General features: G+C 35.9%; 4 protein-coding genes across 11 annotated transcripts; 2 read left to right on the top strand and 2 right to left on the bottom strand.

Annotated features, from left to right (window-relative positions):
* Positions 1-1,864: 1,864 nt before the first annotated feature.
* LOC126855647 (uncharacterized protein DDB_G0283697) lies at positions 1,865-13,510 on the bottom strand. 6 transcript variants are annotated; one of them, XM_050603461.1, is made up of 11 exons: positions 13,215-13,510; positions 12,725-13,144; positions 11,941-12,499; positions 7,627-7,740; positions 7,119-7,481; positions 6,660-6,938; positions 6,094-6,463; positions 5,159-5,632; positions 4,595-4,970; positions 2,715-4,453; positions 1,865-2,615 (listed from the first exon to the last, which is right to left on the bottom strand). In XM_050603461.1, the coding sequence occupies exons 3-11, from the start codon at positions 12,253-12,255 to the stop codon at positions 2,548-2,550; spliced, it is 4,098 nt and encodes a 1,365-aa protein (XP_050459418.1). In that variant the 5' UTR covers positions 12,256-12,499; positions 12,725-13,144; positions 13,215-13,510; the 3' UTR covers positions 1,865-2,547. The 6 variants fall into 6 exon arrangements, with proteins under 6 accessions (XP_050459418.1, XP_050459416.1, XP_050459419.1 ...); XM_050603459.1 differs by having other exon boundaries at positions 12,725-13,510; XM_050603462.1 differs by having other exon boundaries at positions 5,159-5,629; positions 12,725-13,510.
* A 1,364-nt stretch (positions 13,511-14,874) lies between these two features.
* On the top strand, positions 14,875-16,479 carry LOC126855682 (CDP-diacylglycerol--inositol 3-phosphatidyltransferase). 2 transcript variants are annotated; one of them, XM_050603547.1, is made up of 4 exons: positions 14,875-15,077; positions 15,565-15,853; positions 15,945-16,108; positions 16,182-16,479. In XM_050603547.1, exons 1-4 carry the CDS (start codon positions 15,032-15,034, stop codon positions 16,334-16,336), a joined length of 654 nt encoding a protein of 217 aa, XP_050459504.1. In that variant the 5' UTR covers positions 14,875-15,031; the 3' UTR covers positions 16,337-16,479. The 2 variants fall into 2 exon arrangements, with proteins under 2 accessions (XP_050459504.1, XP_050459505.1); XM_050603548.1 differs by lacking the exon at positions 14,875-15,077 and adding an exon at positions 15,100-15,322.
* Positions 16,480-18,096: 1,617 nt separating this feature from the next.
* Positions 18,097-20,483, bottom strand: LOC126855471 (leucine-rich repeat-containing protein 47-like). Its single transcript, XM_050603151.1, has 4 exons — positions 19,679-20,483; positions 19,090-19,524; positions 18,671-18,998; positions 18,097-18,508 (listed from the first exon to the last, which is right to left on the bottom strand). The coding sequence occupies exons 1-4, from the start codon at positions 20,301-20,303 to the stop codon at positions 18,286-18,288; spliced, it is 1,611 nt and encodes a 536-aa protein (XP_050459108.1). The 5' UTR covers positions 20,304-20,483; the 3' UTR covers positions 18,097-18,285.
* Positions 20,484-22,694: 2,211 nt separating this feature from the next.
* On the top strand, positions 22,695-24,878 carry LOC126855420 (zinc metalloproteinase nas-4-like). Of its 2 annotated transcripts, none has more exons than XM_050603050.1 (4): positions 22,695-23,304; positions 23,565-23,870; positions 24,078-24,214; positions 24,437-24,878. In XM_050603050.1, exons 1-4 carry the CDS (start codon positions 22,938-22,940, stop codon positions 24,563-24,565), a joined length of 939 nt encoding a protein of 312 aa, XP_050459007.1. In that variant the 5' UTR covers positions 22,695-22,937; the 3' UTR covers positions 24,566-24,878. The 2 variants fall into 2 exon arrangements, with proteins under 2 accessions (XP_050459007.1, XP_050459006.1); XM_050603049.1 differs by having other exon boundaries at positions 22,864-23,304; positions 24,389-24,878.
* Position 24,879: the final 1 nt, after the last annotated feature.

The raw sequence follows: 24,879 nt of genomic DNA, 5'->3' as shown, positions 1-24,879 counted from the left end.
ATTGCTGTACGAACATTATTATTCTCATATAGAATGACATGTTTTGTGATAACGCGAGAACAGTTTTTTTCTCAAAGTAAAATTTATATGTTCTCACACTCTCCTGCTTCAGTGATAAGAAGCAATATGAAATGAGTTTAGAAATGTAATAAAGTTAGTTTATAAACGCAAAGAGGGATTAACACTAATATTTAACTCATTTAATATTTGGGACACAATACGCGCGCGTACCATAATATCCTGAGGTTACAGAATTCATAGACTTACATTTAAAAACGTGTATTACAATACTTAAAAGCAGAGCATTATATATTATGCTTCATATTTCTCTTAGGCTCTTAGTTTCTTAGGCATTTACAGGCATATAGAAATTTAAAAAGTATGGCTTATATATATTTTCCTCTTTCTATCTGTGTTAATTTGAAAGAGATGAAATTTCTCTTACCATTATATATTATATATACATATATACCATACTATGTCAGCGTATATATTTCTACTTACATACGCTTTATCGAGACGATAACAATCATATTTCTTTTTACGCCTGTAAATAACGCCTCGAAAAAAAAAAAAAAATCCATGTTTCGAAAACATTGATGGAACATCATCATTTGTAAGATATATCCAATAAGAGAAAACGAAAACTTAGGAACTAGGAACATACCTCGCACATAGAATTTATAAAACTCGAGTTATACTTAATGAGCAAATAATATATGTGCACATAGATTATCTTTGTGCACTTCCGGGGCAATGTCTACTCTGCAATCTAGTCGTAGATCACACATTATATAGCAGACTCAGGTTGAATAAAATTCAATTTCTGTCCTATAACATGTGATAGCTGCGACACGCGTCCGTTTATATATGGATTTTTGGCATGCATCAAAAATTATATCAATAAACATTTTTTTACAAAATCTGGAATAATAAAGGATTATATAACATTGTAGACGATAGACATGTTAGCGAGGCAGTAGATATTGTCAGTGATTTGTAAATGTAATATAAAGTCTATTGAACGAATAATATTATAGTATAAGAATATTATAGCATATATTCACATGAAATGCAATTAATTTGGAATAACTTTTGTTAGAACCCCTGGAAAAGTTCAGATATTTCAATGTGTATATAATGATTATATGATCGAACAGCAATCTCATTTTAATTACCCAATAAAATCTATACGAAATCTACACGAATTATACACACACATTCATTCGCATCATCGTATTTTTACTGATCACAAGCAAGTATCTTCTTATATTATCATTGATGAATATAATTATCAGTTATTTATTAAATAAGCAAGTCTGTGTAAAAATTTATTTTGCGACACATTCGACATTCTACCTTCACAGACATTTGACCAGATTTTGAGCGCACTTTGACATTTTCAAAACCCAGTTAGTGACTTTTTTTTATTTTCTACTATCGAGTGCTCCATAGCTGGAAGAAGTAGCCACTCTGAGTTTTAACACCCAATCACACTATCATCTCAATATATTACATAACTGCACATTTACATTTCTCTGATATAGTCCACATATCTTAATTTATATTATCAAGTAAAACCTGATACCTCTTTATATTTTGTCCTGTAATATTTCGACTCACCAACTGATTCGTAATCTTCCACAATGTCAATTAAGATTGTTCCAGCTGAAGAGTTCAAAATCTTATTATAGATGTTTTGCAGTACTCTTGGCAAATTTCTCGATTTAATGCGTGATTAGCGTACACACATTTGGCTTTATCAATTTTGTTTTCCATTGATTCGCCTTCCAAATATTCACAAGTCCAAAGGCACCAGGAAACACCATTGTTGATGCGTGAGGTTTTCTTTTTCACAGACCTGCTTCATGGTAGACCTGGTTATTACAAGTTTGTATTTCTTTGTAATGTTTGCATTAAGCACTTTTTAAAAATTTACACTTTCGTAAACAAAGTTTAAAGACAATCTTTGAAAATTTATATGGATATCTGTGATGTATTTACACGCGCGATTCGTACACTGGAAGTTCGCTTTAATCAAAGAAATAATATATATATATACATATATGTATATATATGTAATTCTCGAGATAGTCCTCACATTTCCTGATCAAACGTTCTTAATTGTCAATACTGAAGTTTCGCGACACTGCCATCATTGTTTGAAATTCACAAATGCAACATACATTGCTGGAATATACATCTATTTATCCTTTTCCTTGTCTCCCCATTCTTGGAGACTGATTGTATGTACACTGTTATTATTATCTCTTGAGGCACACTTCGTATCGCTCGGTTCCATAATCTCACTTTATTAATTCCCCAATTCATTTGATTCGAGCAATAAGACAGGCGATCTCCAAGCGAATTTTATGTCCATATTATATCAAGGACATGTAACTGTGCACACAATACATACAAGCTTGGTCTCGTATTATCAACAAAAGACCCAAAATTAAACTAACTAAACGTAATTTGTAATGGAAGTGCTTTACCAATACAAAAGTACTGTTATTGCCTATTTCCTTCGTTTCGACAAGTTTCACTTCACTGTCCACTATAAAACTGTATACGACCGGTTGCAGTCACATTTTCTCTCATGACCGCGTCCCATGCTATTAATAAAAATAAAAAAAAAAGACAAAATTAGTGGAAATAAACGCGAAATAACAAGAATAATATAGTCGAATAACAAAATTATGCTACAGTCTTACCTAAGCCAACGAAAGACACGATCTTATCGTGATTGTATGTCTGCACATTCAGCTCTTCCTCAGGCGCTACATAAAGCATAGCAAAGTCTTCCTTCGGCGGATGAAACTTCTCCATAATTCCGGGCGGCGGTGGAGGCGGCGGTGACAGATACGTAGGCGGTGGAAATCTCGTATTGGGATAGCTCATGTATGGTAATGGTTGCACCATGACCGGATGCACAGGTGTCACATGAGCATTCGTCGATGTTACGTGGGCGTTCGGCGATTGCATATGATAATTCGATGAAAACTTGTCGTATCTTGCGGGTTTCTCGGTGAATAATGGTGGATTCCTCTCGAAAGTGTTGAGCGACGATTTATTAACGAGCGGCGGCACAGCCGGAGAGAAATTAGAACTACTCGTCGCGATTGCCTCCTCGTTACCGTTATCCTCCGAGAGTAACAATTGTTCGTTTATCTCGAAGCCAAATGTTAGTTCCGTCGGTAGATTATTGTTTTTGGCGATGTCCGATGTGGTTTCATCCAATAAGATCACCGCCGGTCTAGGAGTTGAATTTTTCGTTTGCTGCGTTTCCATCGTCGATAATCTTTGCGGTTGGTCTTTATCAGATTGCGATTTGGTCTTTTTGTTCTCCGTATCCTCGCGTTGTTGAGAATCTTGCTTCGGATTTTGCGTCTGACAGATTCCTACTTTCGTTACATCGTGCTTCGTCGCAATATTGTTGTTCGGATATTCTTTCACGATTCTTGTCCTCGGATCGTTACTAGTAATCTTGTTTTTGTTATTGCTCGACTCAGACTCGACGTCCTGCGATTCTTGCGTAAGTTTTGCAGTTTTCAACTTTTGTGCATCTGCACTGTCGCTATGAGAGGCGATTGTTGGATTAGTCCTGTTTTCGGATTGCGAAGTATCGGCACTGTGTGATTTTTTAATCGGTTCATCGTGATACGAAGATGCAAGCTTTTTAACATATTGTTCTTCATACAATCCGTGAATTTGTACATTTTGATTACTATGCATGTAACTCTTACGAGAACGAGAATTGTTAGTTCTCGAATGTGCAATAGAATCTTTATTGTTGACAGTGCAATTGGGATTATTATCGGCATCAAGTGGATTATAATTCATCGTTGTATTATTATTATTCAATCTTGGTGTTATAGTGTTTGTTGCGATAGTCTCGCTTGTATTCGTGCTGTAATTGTTCGAAACCGTATGATGCTTTTGTTCCTGTTGCGTTAGACTCTCCTGCATTTTTTCGATGTCTTGTACATATTTAAACACTTGAATATTCTTATTAATTGCTTCTTCCTGAGCTTCGGCTTTCTTTCTATCCGATGAATTTTTCACTTTTGTCAGTGTCGGCGAAAGTGACTTCTCGAAAGCAAGACTCAAACTTGCTGCGTGATTTGATTGGACAAAGTTTTGTTGTTGCCTCACTTTTCTCTCTGAATGCTGTATCTCATCCAAGCTTGGGTAATAATCCTGTGGTACTTTGTCCGGCTCTGAAGGAGTCTTGGGAGGCACACTGGGCCATGATGCTGTATTCAACATGCCCGGAACGATTGTGGACATGTTTAGATTGTGCGATATGGTGGCCATGCGCGCTATGTCTGCATAACTCGCTTGCGGAGTACCGCCTGATGAGGTCGCAACTTTAGTTAAATTATGCTTCGAACTATTCGATGTAACCGGTAACGAGTGAACTGAATCTAAGTCACTGCTATCCGACTTGTCACTGCAACAATTATGCATATTTTTTTATTATTTATTTATTATCTTTATATTAATTAGTATCAATAGATATTTTTTTTAAATTTTAAATGTTTAGTCAAATATATATATATATATATTTATAATAATTTATTTGTCAAATTACCTAGGAGGCATACTGCTCGCTGATTTTCTTCGCAACTCGGGAGAGAGCGGTGTCCTATATTCATTGGAGAATCCTCTGGAACTTTGTAGATATGATCCTGATGTCGTCAGATTTTGTGCCCTGCTACCACTGGAGCTTCTCCTCTGTTTCTTACTCTTCTTTTTCTTCGTAACTACCAGAAATTCCGCCGTCTCATGTTCTGGTTCCGGATTGATCTTTTTGTTAGAATTACGACGACTAGTATAATCCTCTCCCGTGTCGTTGCAATATATCGATTGACCCTCCTCTGTCCCCCAGGATCGTCTATCACCTCGACTATCAACTGTCGCGTCTCCAGTGCTCCTTTGCTTCGGACGTCGCAATGCCACATTTTCGCCTATTACACAAAGACAATATGATATTAAAAAAGATGTGTAAAGAAATCATGTATAAATTTATTAAAAATGCCCAATTTCCATTTATGTAAATATACAATATATTTTTAAATATAAAATTTATAAAAAATGAAATAATGAAAAATATGAAATTTATAAAATATATACATTTATATACATATAATCATACCATGTTGGCTGGATACACTACTGGCCCCACTGGAACTAACGCTTTTTTCTGTTGTGAGATCCTCTAATTTTGTCTTTGAAATCTCTTCCAAGGAGTTAGATTTTTGTAACTTTGATGGTAACTGCTCTCTCTTTGTATCTTTTTCTCTAGTTCTCGGTTTTGTACCAGAACTGGCTTTCACCCTAACAGGATTACTAGTTTTTCCTTTTTTGCTTTTGGATTCTTTATTCTCAATAAAGTTAATTAAACTGTCAATATCCTCATTACGATGACCCTCGACATTTTCAGCATTGTAAACTTTGACATTATGTTCCTGAGTATGTTTCCTTCTAAGTTTCTTTGCAAAACGATCATTGTAAGATTGTACAGCATTTCCGTTTTCGTCCAACGATTTCTTTTCTCCCGACACGGATGGATCTTTCATCGTGATGTGCTGTGCCGTATATCTAGGACCTTCTGCGCACAATTGACCTGCTTCAGTTTACAATAAATATACATAGAATAAATAAATAAAAAAAAAAAAAAAATAAAAAAAAAAAAAATCAAATTCAATTTTTTTTTTTAGTTTAAATAAGCATCATCAAATCAGCAGTAACTATCAAACACTTGGTGTTTGTGCAATATAGAATGTTTATATTATTAATAGTAATCACGAAATTTACTTCCCGTAATGAAATTATTTCAAATGTTTAATTACATGCTTCTGTCGCCAATTGAATAAAACTTCTTCATATAGTGTTTGATACAATACTAATTCGTTAGTAATCTTGTAATATATTGCATAAACATCAGTAATAGCTAATACTTACAATAAATAATGCTGTTATTAAGTTTATGAATTATAGAAAACATGCATGCGCGCATATTTCTACAAAATAAACTTTCAAAAGTTTATTAAGTATTGTATAGTACATGTGTATATATGTTAATCTTACCCAGTGTTAAATTCTGTGCTTGCCAAGACGGCATCACAGAGCACAAACTTGGCACAATCTTGCTCTGGCTAGTACTAGAACTGTTTGAAGCTCCTCCTATACTGCATTTTACACTGTTGTGTGGTTGAAACAATGTTCCTGTCACTTCTGTACCATTAACAGACATTTTTGATTTCTCCTGCTTATGATCGCGAATAGGAAATTCTATAGGACTATCCACATCTAAAGTTGCCCGTGTGACATAATGGATAGGTTTACGTGGTTCAATAATTCTCATCTCAGTTCCTTCGTCATTTTCAGTGTCTAACGAGCAAGGTCTTTGAATTCCGCTTGCCATAGATCCCACATTTCTTTCACTGATAGCACCTACCTACAGATAAAAAATAAATTGTTATATATAATTTTTATCTTCTTTGTTAAAATTTTTTTAAAAATATTTTTTATGTATTATATAAAATGATAAAATTTTGCAATGTTTGAACTACAGAATTGAAAGAAGAAACTTATCAAAATAATTGTGCCACGCGTGCACAAATACTGATTATATAATATAAATAATACTTTACCTCAACATCGCCTAAATCGATCACCATGTAATCTGATTTATATTCTGGAGGTGGATTATCTGATTCCAGCATTTCATTTGTTCCGTACTTTCCTTTACCAACTCTTTTCTCTCGTGTTTCAAGTTCTATCTCGCTTGAACTAGCAATGTCCCTTTTCGATTCCTTCTTTTCTTTTTCTTTTTCTTCCTTCTTTGTACTGGTATATGATGGTTTGTCTAGAGATTTGGATTTTTCCTTATTGGTCCAATCATATGCTGACCGCTCCACACAGAAATTCTTCTTCACAAAAATAGAAGAAAATTGTTGATATATTAATTACTCTTACAATTGCATATCAATGCTACACAATTTTATTACATATATTTAAAAAATTTATATTTTATATAATTTATTATTAATAAAAGCATTTATGTTTATAAATATAAAAAAGGGATATTAATATTAATTATAAAAAAATACCTTTTTATCAAATGATAGATCTAGATTAGCCAAAGAAGCAAGGCTATGCGATGCATCTACATCTGATGGTAATGATCCACCTTCTCTCTGTCTAGCAGAAACACTAGGTCCTATATATTTCTTGTTCTTTTTCCTACTGCTTCCATAAGTATGACATGAACTGGATGTTGGATAAGCAAAATTACTATCAAATTCTGAAGCAATGGGATGTGCTAAATTTTGCAATGATCCACCATGTGTCAAACGCTCAGATACAGAATCCCGTTTATGTCTTCTTCGATTTGAACCAGGGAGACAACGCGAATTACATATTACTCTATGTCCTTCTTCAGTCTCATCTGCTTCTGCTTCTTGTAAAAGTTCCTATAAAGAATATGATGTTCCATATATATCCAATTCCTAACATAGTGTTAAATTGTTTATATTTGATGTATAATTTCAAAAGTATATATCTTATCAATATAAAATATATACCTTATCAAATATATATCTGTTATCCCATATATACCTTAAAAAGATGAGATTTTCCTTCTCGATCTTTTGGACACTTGTATGTTATAGCTTCATCCAGTAAAGCACGTAATTCGCTATCGTTTAATTCGGACAAAGTTGCTGGTTCTTCCTAAAAATAAGAACAATTAAAAAAATTAAGTTGCATATTTATGCACTATAGCAAGAATTATATTTTTACATTTGTATACAATTTTTTATCTTGATTTACCAAAAAATAAAAAATAAAAAAAAAAATCTTGTTTTTTTTTTTCCAGGATATAATATAGCATATATAGATATTTGTGACCTCAATTATTATTCGCAAAATGTAATATGAGAAATACATGTTCAAGATTTTATTTACATTGTTTTTCATATATTAAAATAACCTTATATTGCGACGGATTACAATTACAGGAACTAGTTAACAAGTTGAGTAGATAGAGAGGTAGATAGATATTCAAAGTGAATTTAAGGTTTCTCTTATTGGATCTGTTTAAACCTTACAATGATACATGTTGTAAAACGTATAATGCAGAAAAAAAGTGCACGCATCCTGTATATGTACTGTCATTCCTAAAATATTTTGGATAAATATTTAATATAAGTAAATTGATCCACCCTTGTAATTCTTTATAAAGTTCTGCCTCTGTCAACACATACATATTAAATGTAATCAATTAATCTGTCACAAATGAGTAGTAAATAAACTAAATTTTTCAACTATATGGAATATATACAACATACATACACGATAAAATTATTAAAAATAAAAATAGTTAACATATGCAAATGTCGATCGTGTTCTGAAAATCCAAAATTGATCAAAGGTATAACTAAACTCTTGTGTGCAAGAAAGCACAGGCGCATTAAAACGGCTGCCGTAAGTTACATTCGTTGGCGTCAGAAATTTGAGAATGTTTAAAAAAGACTGGATAAATACATCGACACTATTGAAAAGAGAGTGTGGAAAGGCAGGAAGCTGGAAAGGAAGAGCTGTCTCGAGATAACGAGGATTTACGGCGAGTCCGCGCACGTTAACGACACAATCGGGGACATCGAGGATCGTCACGTCAGAGTCCGAATTTCTTACAGGGTGTCATGCGCGAAAAAGATGAGAACAAAGAGATCGCGACAAAGGGAAGCGAACAACGAACAATTCACTGCGTAAATCGGCGATCGTTGTCTTCGAGAGAACGTTGCAAAAAATTCGAAGAACCATCCTCAAGATTGATAGCGCTCTGGCGATTAGCTCGATTAAGACGTAACGAGCGAACGGGACAGAAACACGGAGAGAAAGAGAGGGAGGGAGATATAAAGAGAGATATCGGGATGACTTACGAGAAACGGTGGAAAAAAAATCTGCTGGGCAATGCCGGAACGGAATCGCTATATTTTTAGAGGACACACGCACACGCACACATACGAGCTGAATCGCCGAGACCCGCAACGTAATCGAAACTCTTCGCTGCCGCTACGCGCTTGCTACTTTTCGACACGCGACAAGAACGGACGAGAAACGTCTCCCATCCCGGGACACGCGTCGCAGAGAACGATGCGGCGTCCTCGTCGTCGTCGGCGTACGGCGAGAAAAACGGCGAGAACGTGTCCCGGTTTTTTTGAAAACTACTGCGACGAGCGGGCGCGGCGCGCTCTTCCCAGCATGGCCGCCGCCATTACACTGAAAGCACTGCCAGTCCAGGACCGTATGACCTGGGGGGAGGCCTTTCGGGGATCGCGAGGTCTTCCTCGAAATAGCTTTTGTTTCATTCGTTCTTTCTCCCTTTCTTCCTTCGTCGATGATTAGCGACTGTTGCGAATAAAAACGCGAGAGAAACAAAAACAAAAACAAAAAAAAAATTCGGAATATCTTTAATCTTTACAATATTGATTTTGTTTCGATGAGATTGATTCTCTCTTGTCGCGAAAATAAATCTTACGTCGATTGTCATGTCTCATCTCATGTTATTGTCGCGTGCAAGAATCATTTTCACATTACATCCTTTTGTATGAAGCAACGAAATCTGATTTGTCACGAATGGAATGGAACGTTCTTGTTTGCGATAATTTACGCGTGCGTATTCGTGGCTTGTGTGTTGGAGTATCGTATGTTATACGATGTTATCTGAAATTGAGAATCAGACGGCCGTATTTAGCCTTAAATATGTAGGATATGAGATATACGAGAAGTCTTGCCTTTGAGCTCCGTGACAATGCAAGAAGCGCATTGAAATATGCGTTTCTTCCGGCGGTTTCTAATTGTTTAACGACGTATTGTCACATTCGTAATGCGAACCGCAGTTCAACGCTTGTTTTTTTTTTCACCTGGATACTCACAGGATATACAGGGCGGCTCGATAAACATGCGCGTCATCAACGTTAGAGAAATACAGAGTCGTTATTTTACACTCTTTATCTCGGATATCAATTTGCATTAATAAGATATATGTTATAAAAATAAGAGTATAATTTGTTTGGCGATAATATATATTTTAAAACTTATCACCGACCATGTGTCGGATACCTTCCTCATCAATATTATTCATATCGAGCCTGGAAAACAAAAAAAAAAGTCAAATTCCTCGCACGCTTCTTTTTCTTTTCTCCGTTATATAACTTCAAAATATTTCATATACACACAAAGATCAGGAATTCAAGGAATTGATAGAATTTCGGTGGATACAAATTTTGTTTCTAATAAAACTGTATATCCCGTGTAATATCCTATAATCTGTAAAAAAAACTTAGAGAGGTTTCTATCCTTACTGACGATCGCTTCGTCGACGTAGAATTTCTCGCACGGACAAGACATTACTGGACGATCGGCCGGTGTCACACTGTATACGGAGTTCCAGTTCTAATCGTCACAAACGTCTCGAGAACGCGTGTTCGCGACGATATATTAGGCCATGTACGTCTGTCAATCGCGCATTCTTCTCAGACGTGTCCCTGGATCTCGCCTAACAATCGCGTTTACACGAGGCCAGAGATGCAAGTCAATAAAAATCGCTCACCTCCTCCTCCTCCTCCTGCGAGATAACAAAAATTTACGAGTATCGAGCGATAACAGCACTGTTGAGTAACAATAATAAAAATTTTTAATGATGGGAGTATTTATAGTAAAGAGACAAGTAATTATATTTTTTTATTCGAGTTAATATATGCTCGATGTGCTAAAACAGCTGTTTAGCGCTTATCTCTCACGACAAAAATAACGATACGCGAAAAAGAGGAGGAAAGGCTATCAACAATGAAATAGAAAACTAAAATATATGATATTAAAAATATATAAAGTACATAATGTGATGAGTGACTAATAAGCAAAAAAGATGAGCAATCTCTCATAGAAGAATATGACTATGCATTTCTAGCTCTGTCGTGTTCTCATTGTCTCACAATCAGTTAAAAATAAAATCTACATATAGAGAATAAATATTTAACAGCAACAACAAATATCTATTTTTGACGTTTACAAATCGTGCATATCAATATCATGCTATGAGAATTGAATCTGCATATTCGTTATTTTTCATATCTCATTTTGTAATGCGACCTTTTAATTTACTGCTTGACCACTTTATTGATTTCGTGTAAATTCGGCACAATAGCTCTGTGAGAGGTTTGCGAAAGAGATCCTTATTCTTATTACGCAATATTTGTTAAATCAAAGAACGAAACCGGTGCTAATAGACGACCTATTTGTTCGCAATCGCTAGTTGCTTAATTACTCGAAAGAAATCGCATGAACTAATCAAATGAACGAAAGGGGATATCGAGAACGTATTTGTGTGACGCGTCCTCGCTCTATCGAGGGCCAGCACGGCCATTTCAGGAGCGTAACTTACCATGCCTTCGAATAGCAATCAACATTTAAGAGTTTTTCTGACAAAAAGGATGATTTTGCTTTCCCATTACATTTCGCAAATTTAAACGTTCCGATATATATTTCATCTTAGCAGAACTAGAAAAATGCTAATATCACAAAAATTGTTTTCCGAAGAAAATCGTAATCCAGTATTATTGTCAGGAATTAAACGAATCAATCAAACATCTGACTAGTTTAATCAAAAAAACACACCGCGCGTAATTGCATTTAATTTCGTTCATCTAAAAAATGAGAAAGAAAAAAATTAAAGCACGGCAAATTACTGCCGAGCAAAATGCATTATTGGTGTTCTAGATTTTTGATTATAATTATTTAAAGACGGCATTCCGTGCGCGCCGAAAAGATTCTTGTGGAAAAAGGAAAAAAATCCTTGCTCCAAAGATTATATCCTTGCGTGTGTGATTTCTCGATTCCTCGATCAACCTCGATCGTCACAATGCTCACCTGTTTGCTATCGACGCCGCTATTCGACGGTGAGCTTTGGTTGACCGAATCGGCGCCAGCGGCAAAATTAGTAGCTGGAGCGATTGTTTCGATGTTTGAACTTTGTTCTACGACAGCGGCGATGGAGTCGTTGCTGTTGATGTTATTGTTGCTACCAGTTGTCGTAGTATCGACGTTCTCCACGTCGACATCGGCGGCAGTGGCTGCGGCACGATCGCCCTCGGCGATTTTGTCAGGAGCTACCGGTTCCTGGCGATGTTCCGGCCCTGGGGCCATGTTGATCGAAATTGACAGCGCGGTATCCGCCGTGCTCATGGCTCCTTCTTCGTCATCTCTTTTTTTTTTTCTTTCTCTCTCGTCCCTTCTTTCTCTCTATCTCTCAAAGGCTATCCAGTCTCAAAAGGACCGAGATTGTCGACGTTCCGTGCCGCATTTAAGACGCTGCACTGGTCACTCTCAATCGGATGAGCGCGACGACATACTTAGATGAAGAATCCAAATCAGTTGCACCAATGTTTATAGGATGTTAAATTTCAATTAATTCTCGATCTTCTCTTTTCTGTTTAAATTATAAATTTAATTAGGATATAGGAAAGCAGATTTCCGTTAATTTAGCATTTGCTAATCTAAAATAAAGATCACGCGCGAATTACTCTAATTTGAAATATATAAATATAGAAAAAGCACTGTGAGTCACTAGTTTAGAGATAAATAATTTTAAGAAAGGAGAAAATAAATTGCTAATTTCAGAGATATTAATTTAGAAAGAAAATGTAATGCGTACTTGTATCGGTGCAACTCGATGCGGAATTTTTAAGCAAGATTCTCGCACGATTTCAAGCCAAGAAATTGAGGAAAATGATCTCGTTCTTCACCGTTAACAATTAATCATGAAGTTCCTCGCAAAGTCACGTTATTCGCAGATTTTTCTGCTTATTCAGCCGCCGCCTTTGAGACTTATTACAGTGTCTTGTCAACGGATACTCGACGGTACTTGACGATAATGATCTCGGCGCGATTCGGTCGCGCAATTTTGAGGTTAGCCTCGACTGGGCTGTCAACTGCTCGGCTGCACACACAGCTGTCTGTCACACAGTCGTCGATCGCACAGACGACGAATTGCCAGAGTCAAGCATAATGTTCAGTATTCTTCGTCACCTTCAGAGTGTCGTGCGCAAGATACACTTTACTGACGCTTTACGAACTATGGAAATTAATGTTCCTTCGTGAATATGCGAAGCGACCGCGTGAGCGTCTGTTGGGGGACAACTTACGTAAACGCGACTTGGCGGTCACATGTCAAATTCGAACGATCGACGCACATTTATCGGCGCGTTTTTTCCTTCTTCTCCCTCTCTCTGTCTTCTCACACGTCGACAGATCGTTCGGTTCTTAAGTATAGTATGGATTTTCTACGATCGGTAGTCGTGGCTCCTCGAGTGTCGCCGTCGCACTTATCGGCGTTTCCTCTTGACGATGGAAAGCCCGGCTGAGCGGCACCATTTCCAAATACACACGACGACGCGCTGCGTATGTGCGTACGTGCCCGTGCACGAACGGAAGCTTCACTCGCAGTGGGGGGTCACAGGGCGGCGAAAGGGGGAGGGGGAGAGGGGGAGATGGCGCGGGGCGTCGAGGGAAACGGCGACACGAAAAACCGTCCGTTTTTGGCGTTACAACGCGACGATGTTGATAATCGCCACCGCGCTGCCGTGGCGAGCACTCACGATCAATTCAAAATGGCCGCCGCCGAATGCACGCGTCCGTCTGTCCGTCCGACGAGTCGTCATGGTACACATATCGAGGATAAGTCCATCCGCGAGGAGATCTCGTGGATAAGATGATGCACAACCGCCAGACACAACACACACTCGCGCATACGAAGACGCGCGTGCGCGAACGAACGTACGCACGCGGTTCGCGGAGACAGGAATACGCGCGTCGTCGGCCTATTTCCTATGGCTGCGCGCATAAAAAAGTTTGACAGACGGATTCATCGTCGCCGCCGACGTCGCGAGCACGACACGACGGACGACGTCTCTCACGGCACCGATGCCGTCGGCATAGTAGATGCCGTTCGCTTACGAGAGAACTGACAATGTCAATTTCGCGCGGGGCGTCGCGAACGCTCGTCGATTGGTCGTCGTTTCGAAGTCGTTTCCAAGATCGGGCGCCGGATTATCGATCGCGTAACATCACCTGGGACTGGGGGCTTTTCTTTACTACGACGAAGACGACGGGACGGGAAATTCGCGCGAGGGAAACGGAGCGTCGACGAAAAGAGAGAGTCAAACATTCGCCGAGAATTCGCGATGGAATTGTCACAAAACCCACCCGAAACAATGATTTCGCAAATGACAATGTATATGTATGTACGCGGCGCGGAGGTGAAGAGTCCAGTCCAGGACTCCACTACATAGGTCCGCTCCCGAGGCTACGAACCTCACCGAGCGACGCGTTTCCGGCGTGTACGAGACAGCCGCTCGCGCGCGGACGAATATCTCCGGGAAAAGCCGAGAGGCGGACGCCGCTTCGCGCGGACACTTTCCCGTCGCGACACGATAAGAAGCGGAATTCTCGCTTTTGCGCAGAGGAACGGCGGCGACGGCGGACCAGCCGCTCGGCCTCCGAAAATGTCGTCTGACGTTCAGGCGCGTATCCGCTCCGCCGAGCACCCGAAGTACCCCGTGTTTCCGGTTTCAAACACAAGGACCTAAATCTATCTGTCAGATTGATTAGAATTTTGTTAATTTCTTTTTTCTTGATTATTATCGCAAAATATGCGTGATTGAAAAGAACGCTCGAGAGAAAATGCACGAAATGGATGACTCGTATTACGGCCATGATTATAAATCGATATATCTCGAAGTTACGCGATAACCGTCATTCGATGCAGACTTCTTATTATCTCTGACAGCCGGATCAGGAGAGGGGAGTACCGTGCGTGCGTCGTGCGTCCGTAAAGGCGGTCGAGTGATCTGCGAAAACGCGAACCGCGAAACGTATTTCTCAGATAATCCTTGACACGCATTATCTCGTAGATAGATATTTATATTTGTGGGCGAGAGAAACTGCGCAGGGATACGCCAAAATGACAGAGTCGGAGAATATTTTCTTGTTCGTGCCCAATATCATCGGTAAATACTTGTCATTTTGTTCTTAATACTATGTTTTTATTCTTTAAGTAAATATAATGTATGACACGTTGCGACGAACCTAATTAGTTTACATTCACATACATTCACGTACATGGTCCGATTGGCATACGTCGATGCCCACCAAGATTCGATTCAACGAAACATGGATTTTTTCAAATATTGGATTTTCTTTTGCCAAGTCATCTCGTATAACGTGATTGATTAATCAGATGAAAGTATAAATGGTGCGAGCATATACGGCGCTTTTAAGGTTGCTTGTATTGATTGATTATAATGTGTCTCTACTACTCCGTGTAATACTTGTAACAGTTAGCAATAATGAAATTTCTCACTAAAATCTTCTTGAGAAGTCATAGCGTGTTCTAAATTTTTAGATTTTTATATGATTATTTAACTTTACAATCATATTTCTGAGAAATAGGGCATGAAATTAGAATATAAAAAATTTTACATATGTATTCAACAGGTTTTGGCAGAGTAATTTTGGCGCTAATTTCTTTTTACTTTATGCCTACCAATTATATTATTGCATCATGGTGTTATGTGGTCAGTTCATTACTGGATGCGATAGATGGCCATGCGGCAAGATATTACAACCAAAGCACAAAATTTGGTGCAATCTTGGATCAGCTGACGGATAGAGTTGGCACAATGTGCCTTATGGTTACATTATGCTTATTCTATCCTACCTATACCTTTTGGTTTCAATTGAGCATGTCTATCGATATAGCCTGTCACTGGATATATTTACACACGTAAGAAAAAACATGTAATACAATCTGTAATATCTGCAAAGGAGACTACAGAAAATGTGATGATCACATTTTTATTGTTTTGTCAAAATAGGACTCTTTTACAAGGAAAGACCAGTCACAAATTTATCGATATGTCTGAAAATCCAATTATGAGACTATATTACACAAATCGCATAGTATTATTCTTCATGTGTGCTGGTAATGAAGCATTTTACGCTGGTTTATACCTCTTACACTTTACTGAAGGACCTATCTGTGAGTAATAAAATTTTATCATTTTCTTTTACAATGCAAATGAGGGAATATTACATAATATTTTATTTTGCAGTGGCTGGTATTGGTTTGTACAGATTAATTGTGTATATAAGTGCTCCTGTAGCACTTGTCAAAGCTGCTATTTCTGTACTACATGGATATGTTTCATGCATCAATTTGAGCATCATTGATGTAAAAGAGCGTCAAGAGCGACTCAAAGTGAATTAAATTTTTTTATGTATATACATTACTTACTAGTCAAGTTGAATGTGATTTACAGATCTTCCTATTCCGTAAACTAACATATGTACATGTTTACATATTTCCATGTATATTTTTAAACAAAGAGATATTTAAAACTGCATGACAAAGATCTCTATTTGACTTAAACAATATTTAATGCATAGGAAATATTATATCATAAAATTAGATCAAAGAGAACGGCCAAATTTCTTATTCACATTAAAATGCTTATGAAATGTATACTTTTGCAAAAAAGAAAAAAAAGAAGTTATTTTTTAATAATATTATAGCATTTATTATACTAGACTAATGATTTATTAATGTGTTGTTTCTTTGATATTTTTACTTTTGTTATAGATATTATAAAGTACAATATATCCATAATATCTGTATTTAATTTAGTGTTTACTTTTCCAATAATGACACAATTTAGAGGACCTAATATATCTTCTCATAATTAATATATGTAATAAAATTTAATTATTTTAGGGAATATTGTAGTGAGCAATATGTTAAATAAAATATAATTTAAAAAAATCCTCCTTTTGAATTTTTAAGTTTATTATATGTAAAAATTATATTTTCATGCACACATCTTTTAAACCAAATGAATATTAGTTTTGCATAAGAGAAATTCAAACCTAAGAATATAACATCAAGAATAGGAAAAATTAGATATAAAAAATATTTCCAGTCTTAATTATTAAATATAAAAAAAGATAAATCATATATAGATAAATCAAATTCATTAAAGAATTACTCATTTTATATTTTACTTATTCCATAATAACATGACAATGACCTTGATTTCATTATGTACATTAATTATGTAGGGGACAATACATATTATAAGTCTTCTAAATACAGACAAATTATGAATATATTAAACTTTATAAATTCTGCAAAGACAGATATTTATATAAAAAAATCTTGGTACAATAAGAACAATAATTCTCTTATATAATGTAACAACGAGTACTATAAAGCAATATATATGAAACATTGTTGTAAAAAAAATGACGTGCATGATATATCGTAATTGAAACACTTGTATGTACGAATATCAAAACAATACGTTAATTATAATACGTGACAGGTAGATTCGCTCGCGTACGTCAGGTATCGATAGCTAGGTATGCGAATGCATAAAATAGCTACGAGAGAATAAATTCAACTCCCGCAACGATGCGATAACTTTATACAAAATGACAAGAAAAATAACATACTAACCTCAAAGAAGATTCCTCATTCCCCCATCATGACCAGTCATAATTTCGGCGCCATGTTATCACTTCAAACACTCGCGCATGTTGGAAAAGTTGGTGGAAAATTTGTCATGTATTTTTCTTCTTATCCTTGGATTACTTCGGAAGATGAATTTCCTGACATACAGTCAACGGAAATGCCGAGGAATGATGCCGGTTGTCGTCCCGTCGAGACGTGGTCGCGATACGCGCAGCAAAGTTACAATATTTATAAAAACAGATGAGAATTTTCAGCACCGGCACGCACCGAGACGGCGATTCGCAGCAAACACCGGGGCGCCACCGTCGCTGTCAGCAGCCGCGTCGGCGGTCTTCCTGTGATATTTGAACTTGCGGATAAAAACCACATCCTCTATGTAATCGAATAATCAATGTGTGATAAAATGGATATAAGTAGATGCCTTCGCATAATTATTTCTATGCTTCTCTCACAGATTTAAAGAATATCCGATAATTAATACATAAAACAACATTAAAGGAAAATTTTTTATTTAAATCTTTCACATTGAAACACACTTTCACACACAAAAGACCTTTGAATGTATGATTACAAATATATGTATTAAGGCTCTTTTGTGCGTGTATCTTTTTTTTTACTTTTGTTTTTAATTGAATTTAAAATAGCATGCAAAATTATATATATAAATCAAAATTTTAGCAAAATTACAGTTATCGAATTTCCTTTTCTCGTTCTACAACAACTTTTATGAGATCTTTCATGAAATCTTCGTCGAAATCTTTTGTTGAAGGATATATCACTTTTTGCTTTCTATCCATAAATTTTACTTTGACTTGTTCAACAGTTATAGAGTTATAGTCATTAGTTTCTTTCAATTTTGGATCGATGATATCTGAGATTAACAATTCCTTCAAGAATTGATCCAATATATTCCTAAAAGAAAGTTAATAAAAATATTATCATAATGTATTATTGTAGAATTGATCTCTTCTCTTACATTTAAAAAATTGAAATCTATTTTTATATAAATTTTATATATATATATATATAGAATCTTATATTATAGATAATCTATGTTTAATCTATATGTTTCACCTGCAAATTGTGTATGATGAGCCACTTGTTACTTCCACAAGCATTTGTTGAGTGGATAGAGAGACTTCAGTTATTTTACTGTTGATAATAGGTGGAAGTGATAAAACTGCTCCTGAATAATCCAACAGACACGGAAATAAAGATTTACCTTTCAGCAAATTTAAATATTTATATCTTTCAGGATATACATCTTGTTTTGTTATTTTGCGAACATTTTCAGCTTCTGCTTGCAATTTCTCAAATAGTTCTTTTCCTGTATACATCTTTTTACGCATTGAAGGTTGAATTTTTAATTCTTTAGATGATTTTGCTGTATATGTTAGATTCCCTAAAACATAAAAAATATATATTAGCAAAATAATAATATAAAAAAATTAATATTTTCTATCAAATATTTTTTGATAGAATATTTTTCTTACCAGATTCTATAAATTTCATATCATGAGTCACTAATGTAGCTGCATATTTATTTTCACATATTCCATTACGTAATCTTATTTGCAGTTGAAGAAACTTTTTGAAACTTATCTCTGTGAAATTTATATTTTTTAAAATACAGGCAGCTATAAAAGGTCTGACACTATATACATGTTCTGTAACTTCTATCGCTGGTGTATTATGTGTTACTCTTTCAATTACTATTTTAGGTCTTTTTAAATGCATTAGATCAAAACAAGAAGGAAAGTGATTATTCTTCTTTAAATTTGTATAATGATGAGCAATGTTTGATAATTCCAGATGATTGTATATTTTCGTTGCAATGTTAACACAATCACATGAGGTCTCTGTGTTATCATCAGACATTAGATGTAGCTGCTCTAATTGATTAATTTCTGTTAATTCTGCTGGTAAATCTGTAATATAATTACATTATAGATTATACTTACTTTCTTACAATAATAATCTTATATGATAATTTTTAAGAATATGTGTGTGCAAAATATTTTCAAACTTAATAATGTTGCAAAAAAGATGCAACAAAAATATATATATTCAACAATATATTACCTGCAAATAAATTGCACTCAAGATTTAAAACTCTCAATCCTGAAAGTTGTTTTATAGTAATCGGAATTTGCTTTATCTTATTATTATTGACATAAATTTCTGACAGACATATGAGTTCTGCGTAGCAAACGTCGGGAAAGATCTTCAGCTTATTGTTCCCTATATTTAACACGCTCAATGCGACATTTTTACGCAACGATGGTATAGATTCCAAAAGATTCGAGGCGAGATTCAATATCTTCAACTGAGGCAAGTTACATAATTGCTGTGGATAAGAGGCCAATTTGTTTCTTGAGCAATCAAACACCTTCAGATTAATTAGTTTGTCGATCGAGCTCGGTAATTCGGCGATCTCGTTCGAATGCAATATCAAAGTTGTAAGATTTGTCAATTCACCAATTTCTTCCGGCACGCTCTGAAGGCATGTTCGCGTTATGCTCAGATAATTCAATTGGCGAAGATTAAACAGGTTCTTGTCCAGCCCTGATCTTTTGAGCGTTTCAGACACCGCCGAGCCAGTCAATACTAGATGATGCTTCTTTTCTTCGTCTGCCTGTTTAATGGCTACTAATGTCGACTTGGTCGATTCAGTCGTCATTTTTTTTGGAGACACTACTGAAGACATCCTTTATTTGCGAATTTTACAGTTTAGGCTGTGATACAAAATCTCGATGATGCCTGACGAGCCCTTTGTCCTTTTAGGTTATATACGTATAGATCACTTATGTATGTATGTCGGATTAGAAGTAAACCAAATATATATATCGACACGCGAGCTCTTTCAAAGAAGAAAAAAGATTAGGATAAGTCAAAAAAAAAAAATCAATAATAAACAGAAAAACAAACGGTTCCTTTTCAAATTAAAACGTCTTTTCAAAGATTTTGGCGAGTCATAGAGAGAAAAAGAAAATCCGATTAAATTAATCGGAGTTGGATCAAAGTGAATTTAAAAAGATGCTTCATCATGTAAGAACGGATGAAAGTAACATAAGCGAAAATACGCAAGCCGATACGCAATAATAAAAATACGTAAGATAGATTTCAGGAAAATAATCTTTTTTTTTCTCATCTCCTTTTCTAAACAAGGTATGTGATTGCCGAAAGATTCTGCCGATTTCAAAATTGGAATTTGAATCTCGCAGTCTAATCATTCGCGATTAAGTCGGGTTCGAGTCTCGACTAAACAGAGTTTGAATCTAAACAGTATTCGAGTCTCGGTCAAGCAGGAATTGAGTCTCGGTTAAATGTGGTTCGTGTCTTGGCTAAGCAGAATTCGAGCCACTAAACAAAATAAAAGTGAATTTAGATTTTCTACTAAGTATGGTTTAAATTTAAATTTCTGTCAAATGGAATTTGAATTTTTATTAAATAAAAATCTTATTAGAAAATTATCCTATGTTTTTAAATAATTAAAATATATTTTGTTGTTGTTTTCATTACTTTTCTGTTCTTTTCTTTATTTATTTACTGCTGTTTTTTCTTGACCTTTTTTATCAGAACACCTGACCTCATCTGACACATAAATGTAAATATACTAGAAGGAACCACCTGTACGTAAATGATAATCGAATTGATTTATTCTTTTTGACGGAAAATTATCATACTGCTCGTAATAGAAAAGGGAGAACGACTTCTTGACATTTTCGTAACATATCCTGTTAGATATGTTTCAAACTGGTTTTAGATAGAAAAAAAGTAGAATTTTTGTAAAGCACTATTTCTTTAATCTCTTTGCTACATGTCTGCATGTAATTAAACGCTATGAGATATTAGTAGAATAATGATAGACAATTATAGTCGCTAATGATAAGGAAGAAATGTAAATGGCTTAAAAAATTATAATAATTATAAACTGAGTTATATATAATAATTAATAATAATTATAAATATTTAAATATTTAATATATTTAATATTTAATATTTAATATATAAACTGAGTTATATATAATAATTAATAATAATTATAAATATTTATTCGACTCATTATCACTCATATCCAGCTATTTGTAAAAATGTATAAAATAATCGTGATATTAAAGGTTTTTAGGCGTTAACTTTTTAAGGAAGCATTGCTCATATTCATAAAAAACTTTTTGTTTAGAATTAAATTTCTTATAAAATTCCAAAGTCTGGCCGTAAGGTTTGGGCACATCCTCCTCCCCTTCTCGCATTTTTTGCTGCGTAGATCCTTATGGTATATCTTAGGATTAAATAATATATTTTCTCCATACTTTCGTATCGTATAATATTTTTGAGCACGCGAAAACCGCACATAAAAAGTTGAGGTTTTCGCGGTATCTCATATTATGATCTTATCCAGCGCAAACTAACGATATTACGATATACGAATGGTATTGAAATCGACGACCTTGGCTATTGGAGATCGTACTTCCGTAGTACAGCCGAGGTTCTTCGATGACAAATGTTTGTTCGGCGGGATTTGCATGTGAATGATACGCGCGAGATATTAATCCTGGCTCTATGAAATATGAAACGAATGTGCTAATATAAGTGCCACTCTCCGATTACGTAGACGTACTTGACACTTCGGGTGATAATGCCAGCTCTCTAAATAAATTCTTCCTCTCGGGAGAAGGGAAATGAATGATAAACCATTGTCTCTTTCTATCTTACACGCTCCTATAATTTTTTATTGCTTGAAATAAAAATGCGAATGCGTCTTTCTGACTCATCGAGACATCGTATTTTAATCTTGCCCATAATTAAAAAAATATCTTCTGAATCACCAATTCATTTTTCCAAATTGATCACGAATTAAATCTTTTTTAAAAGTTAATTATTTTTTTTTATTCATACATTTACTTTCTTTTTAGCGGGGCAAAGGGCGCAATTCTAATTCTGTATCTTGTAAATTAAAATATCGGTAATAATTAATAAGGCATTGGAATTGTGCGAAAAAAAATTTGGACCTTCTCCTAGAATAATCGCCGGTGTCGGAAGGATTAATGACTCACATGTAACAACGACCTCGATGGCTCTTGATGTCGCGCCTTCGAGGCGATATCAGAAAGATACCGGGCGCAAATCGGAACTCGCCAAAGTCCACGGTTATCAACGGATGGCCCCGATCACTTCCGGAGCCGCTTCCTACGGCGATTTCATTCGCGAGGGTGGGGTCACGAATTTCTTCGGCGCGCGTATAAAAACGACCGGGATACGATATCCGAGTGACTGTATCATTGCATTCGCACCTGTCGTTATATGAGATTGCAAGTCGGTTACCTGATTTTAATCGATCATGTCGAGTCGACTGTCAGCCACCCTCGCGTGGACGCTCGTCTTTCTGACGGTGTGGTCGATCGATGTTGACGCGTGGCCGTTGACGTTTCGTCGTCGGGACGTCTTCGATAACGTCGTGGACGGTCCTGACGGATTGATCGCTCATCTACGAAATTTCGGCAGATCCCTTTACGGGTTCCCTAACAACGAGACTGGATTGAGGGTGGCGCAGTGGCATAAGGATATGGATGTGAATCCCGAAGAGTTGGGCGAGTATGTGGAAGGAGACATCCTATTTCCGCCGATCACCGGAAGAAACGGTCTCGTTGCGGTCTCCGCTCGGTGGCCCAATGGCATTATTCCCTTTGTCATCAGTCCTTATTTCAGTGAGTAGATAAGAGTTATCGATCCTTTCTCTTAAACATTTCACGATATAAAACTCAGTATTTTTTTATATTGCAAAGAGAAAAATTTATGTTAAAATAATGATATTAAAATAATATGCATCAATTATTAACGAAAGATTAAAAAATTAACAATTTTGACAATTTACATCTGAATATCTGCTACAGACTATCTCTTTTACTGCTCAGAAGTAATTTTTTTATCTTCCTTGTTTCTTTCATGAAACTTACACATCGCACAGATGCGCAGCAGCAAAAAGTCATATACGACGCGATGGACGATTATCACAGGTACACGTGTATCAGATTCAAGCCGTACACGGGCGAGGAAAACGATTACATCAGAATTACGGCCGGCAACAGCGGCTGCTGGAGCAGCGTGGGCAGAATTGGTGGCCGTCAGGACGTGAATCTTCAGGTTCCCGGTTGTCTGACGCAAAGGGGCACCGTGATACATGAATTAATGCACGCTGTCGGCTTTTTGCACGAACACAGCAGATATGAGCGAGATGATTATGTAGACATTCTGTGGCAGAATATTTCGCCAGGTATAAATATACGTGTTTTATTTAGACGCAACAAAAGTTATCTGAAAAATGTTAAAATTTTTTATCTTAATTAATTTTTTTCATAAAAATTAAAGACTCTAGAAATCAATTTTTTCAAATACAAATTTCATTGAAGCCTAATTCATACATCGATACTACAAATGACTAAAGTTATCATCTACCTTATCATGTGCATTATGTATCTAGGTCACACGCATAATTTCAATAAGGCCCCGGCGGAGGTTACTGATGCTTTCGGCGTCGGTTACGATTATAGCAGCGTGATGCACTACTCGTCGACAGCCTTCTCCAAGAATAATCAATTGAAAACCATCGTGCCCAAAGTAAGCACGATCTATATAATGTATCATTGTTATAATAAGTGCCCTCGTCTCTTTATCTCGCAGTCACGTTATTATCGATTGATAAATAAAACGCGCATATTTTGCAAATCAATCGCGAATTGTATTGATTGTACACGTGTATGTCTTTGCATGTATGTTTGTGCATGTCCGTAGAATCTACCAAACGGTGGCATTTTGGACCTTATTGGCGGAATCTTCCAGGGTAACACCAGAGAGAAACTCGGTCAGAGGGAAGGTTTCAGTAAGAAGGACATTCTGAAGATCCGGAGAATGTACAAATGCGGTAGTAAAAACACTGGCTTTTATAATACCTTTGTCGATGATTATTAATGATTGAATGCGTCTTTAATATAGTTCATAGAGGGACGGCTGAAAACGTAGCATTTATTAGCAAGAAATTTCTAATTATAAATAGTTAGAATTTTTGCATAATATTTGCATAAAAAGAGAAAGAAAAAAAAAACTGGTCTTACGTATAAAACGCGATTTCCTAAAACGAGAGATATCTGTAAATGTATGTGTGCGTGTAATCAGTATTATTATTTATTAATGTAGTTATTAGCATAAATTATAATATTACGAATGTATCCACATTCTCTTTAAGAGTTACGTATTATATAATATCTATATGGTTATCACATAAG

Source organism: Cataglyphis hispanica, chromosome 16 (genome assembly GCF_021464435.1).
Source record: "Cataglyphis hispanica isolate Lineage 1 chromosome 16, ULB_Chis1_1.0, whole genome shotgun sequence".
Lineage (NCBI taxonomy): Eukaryota > Metazoa > Arthropoda > Insecta > Hymenoptera > Formicidae > Cataglyphis > Cataglyphis hispanica.
This window is presented reverse-complemented; position numbering and strand designations above follow the sequence as displayed.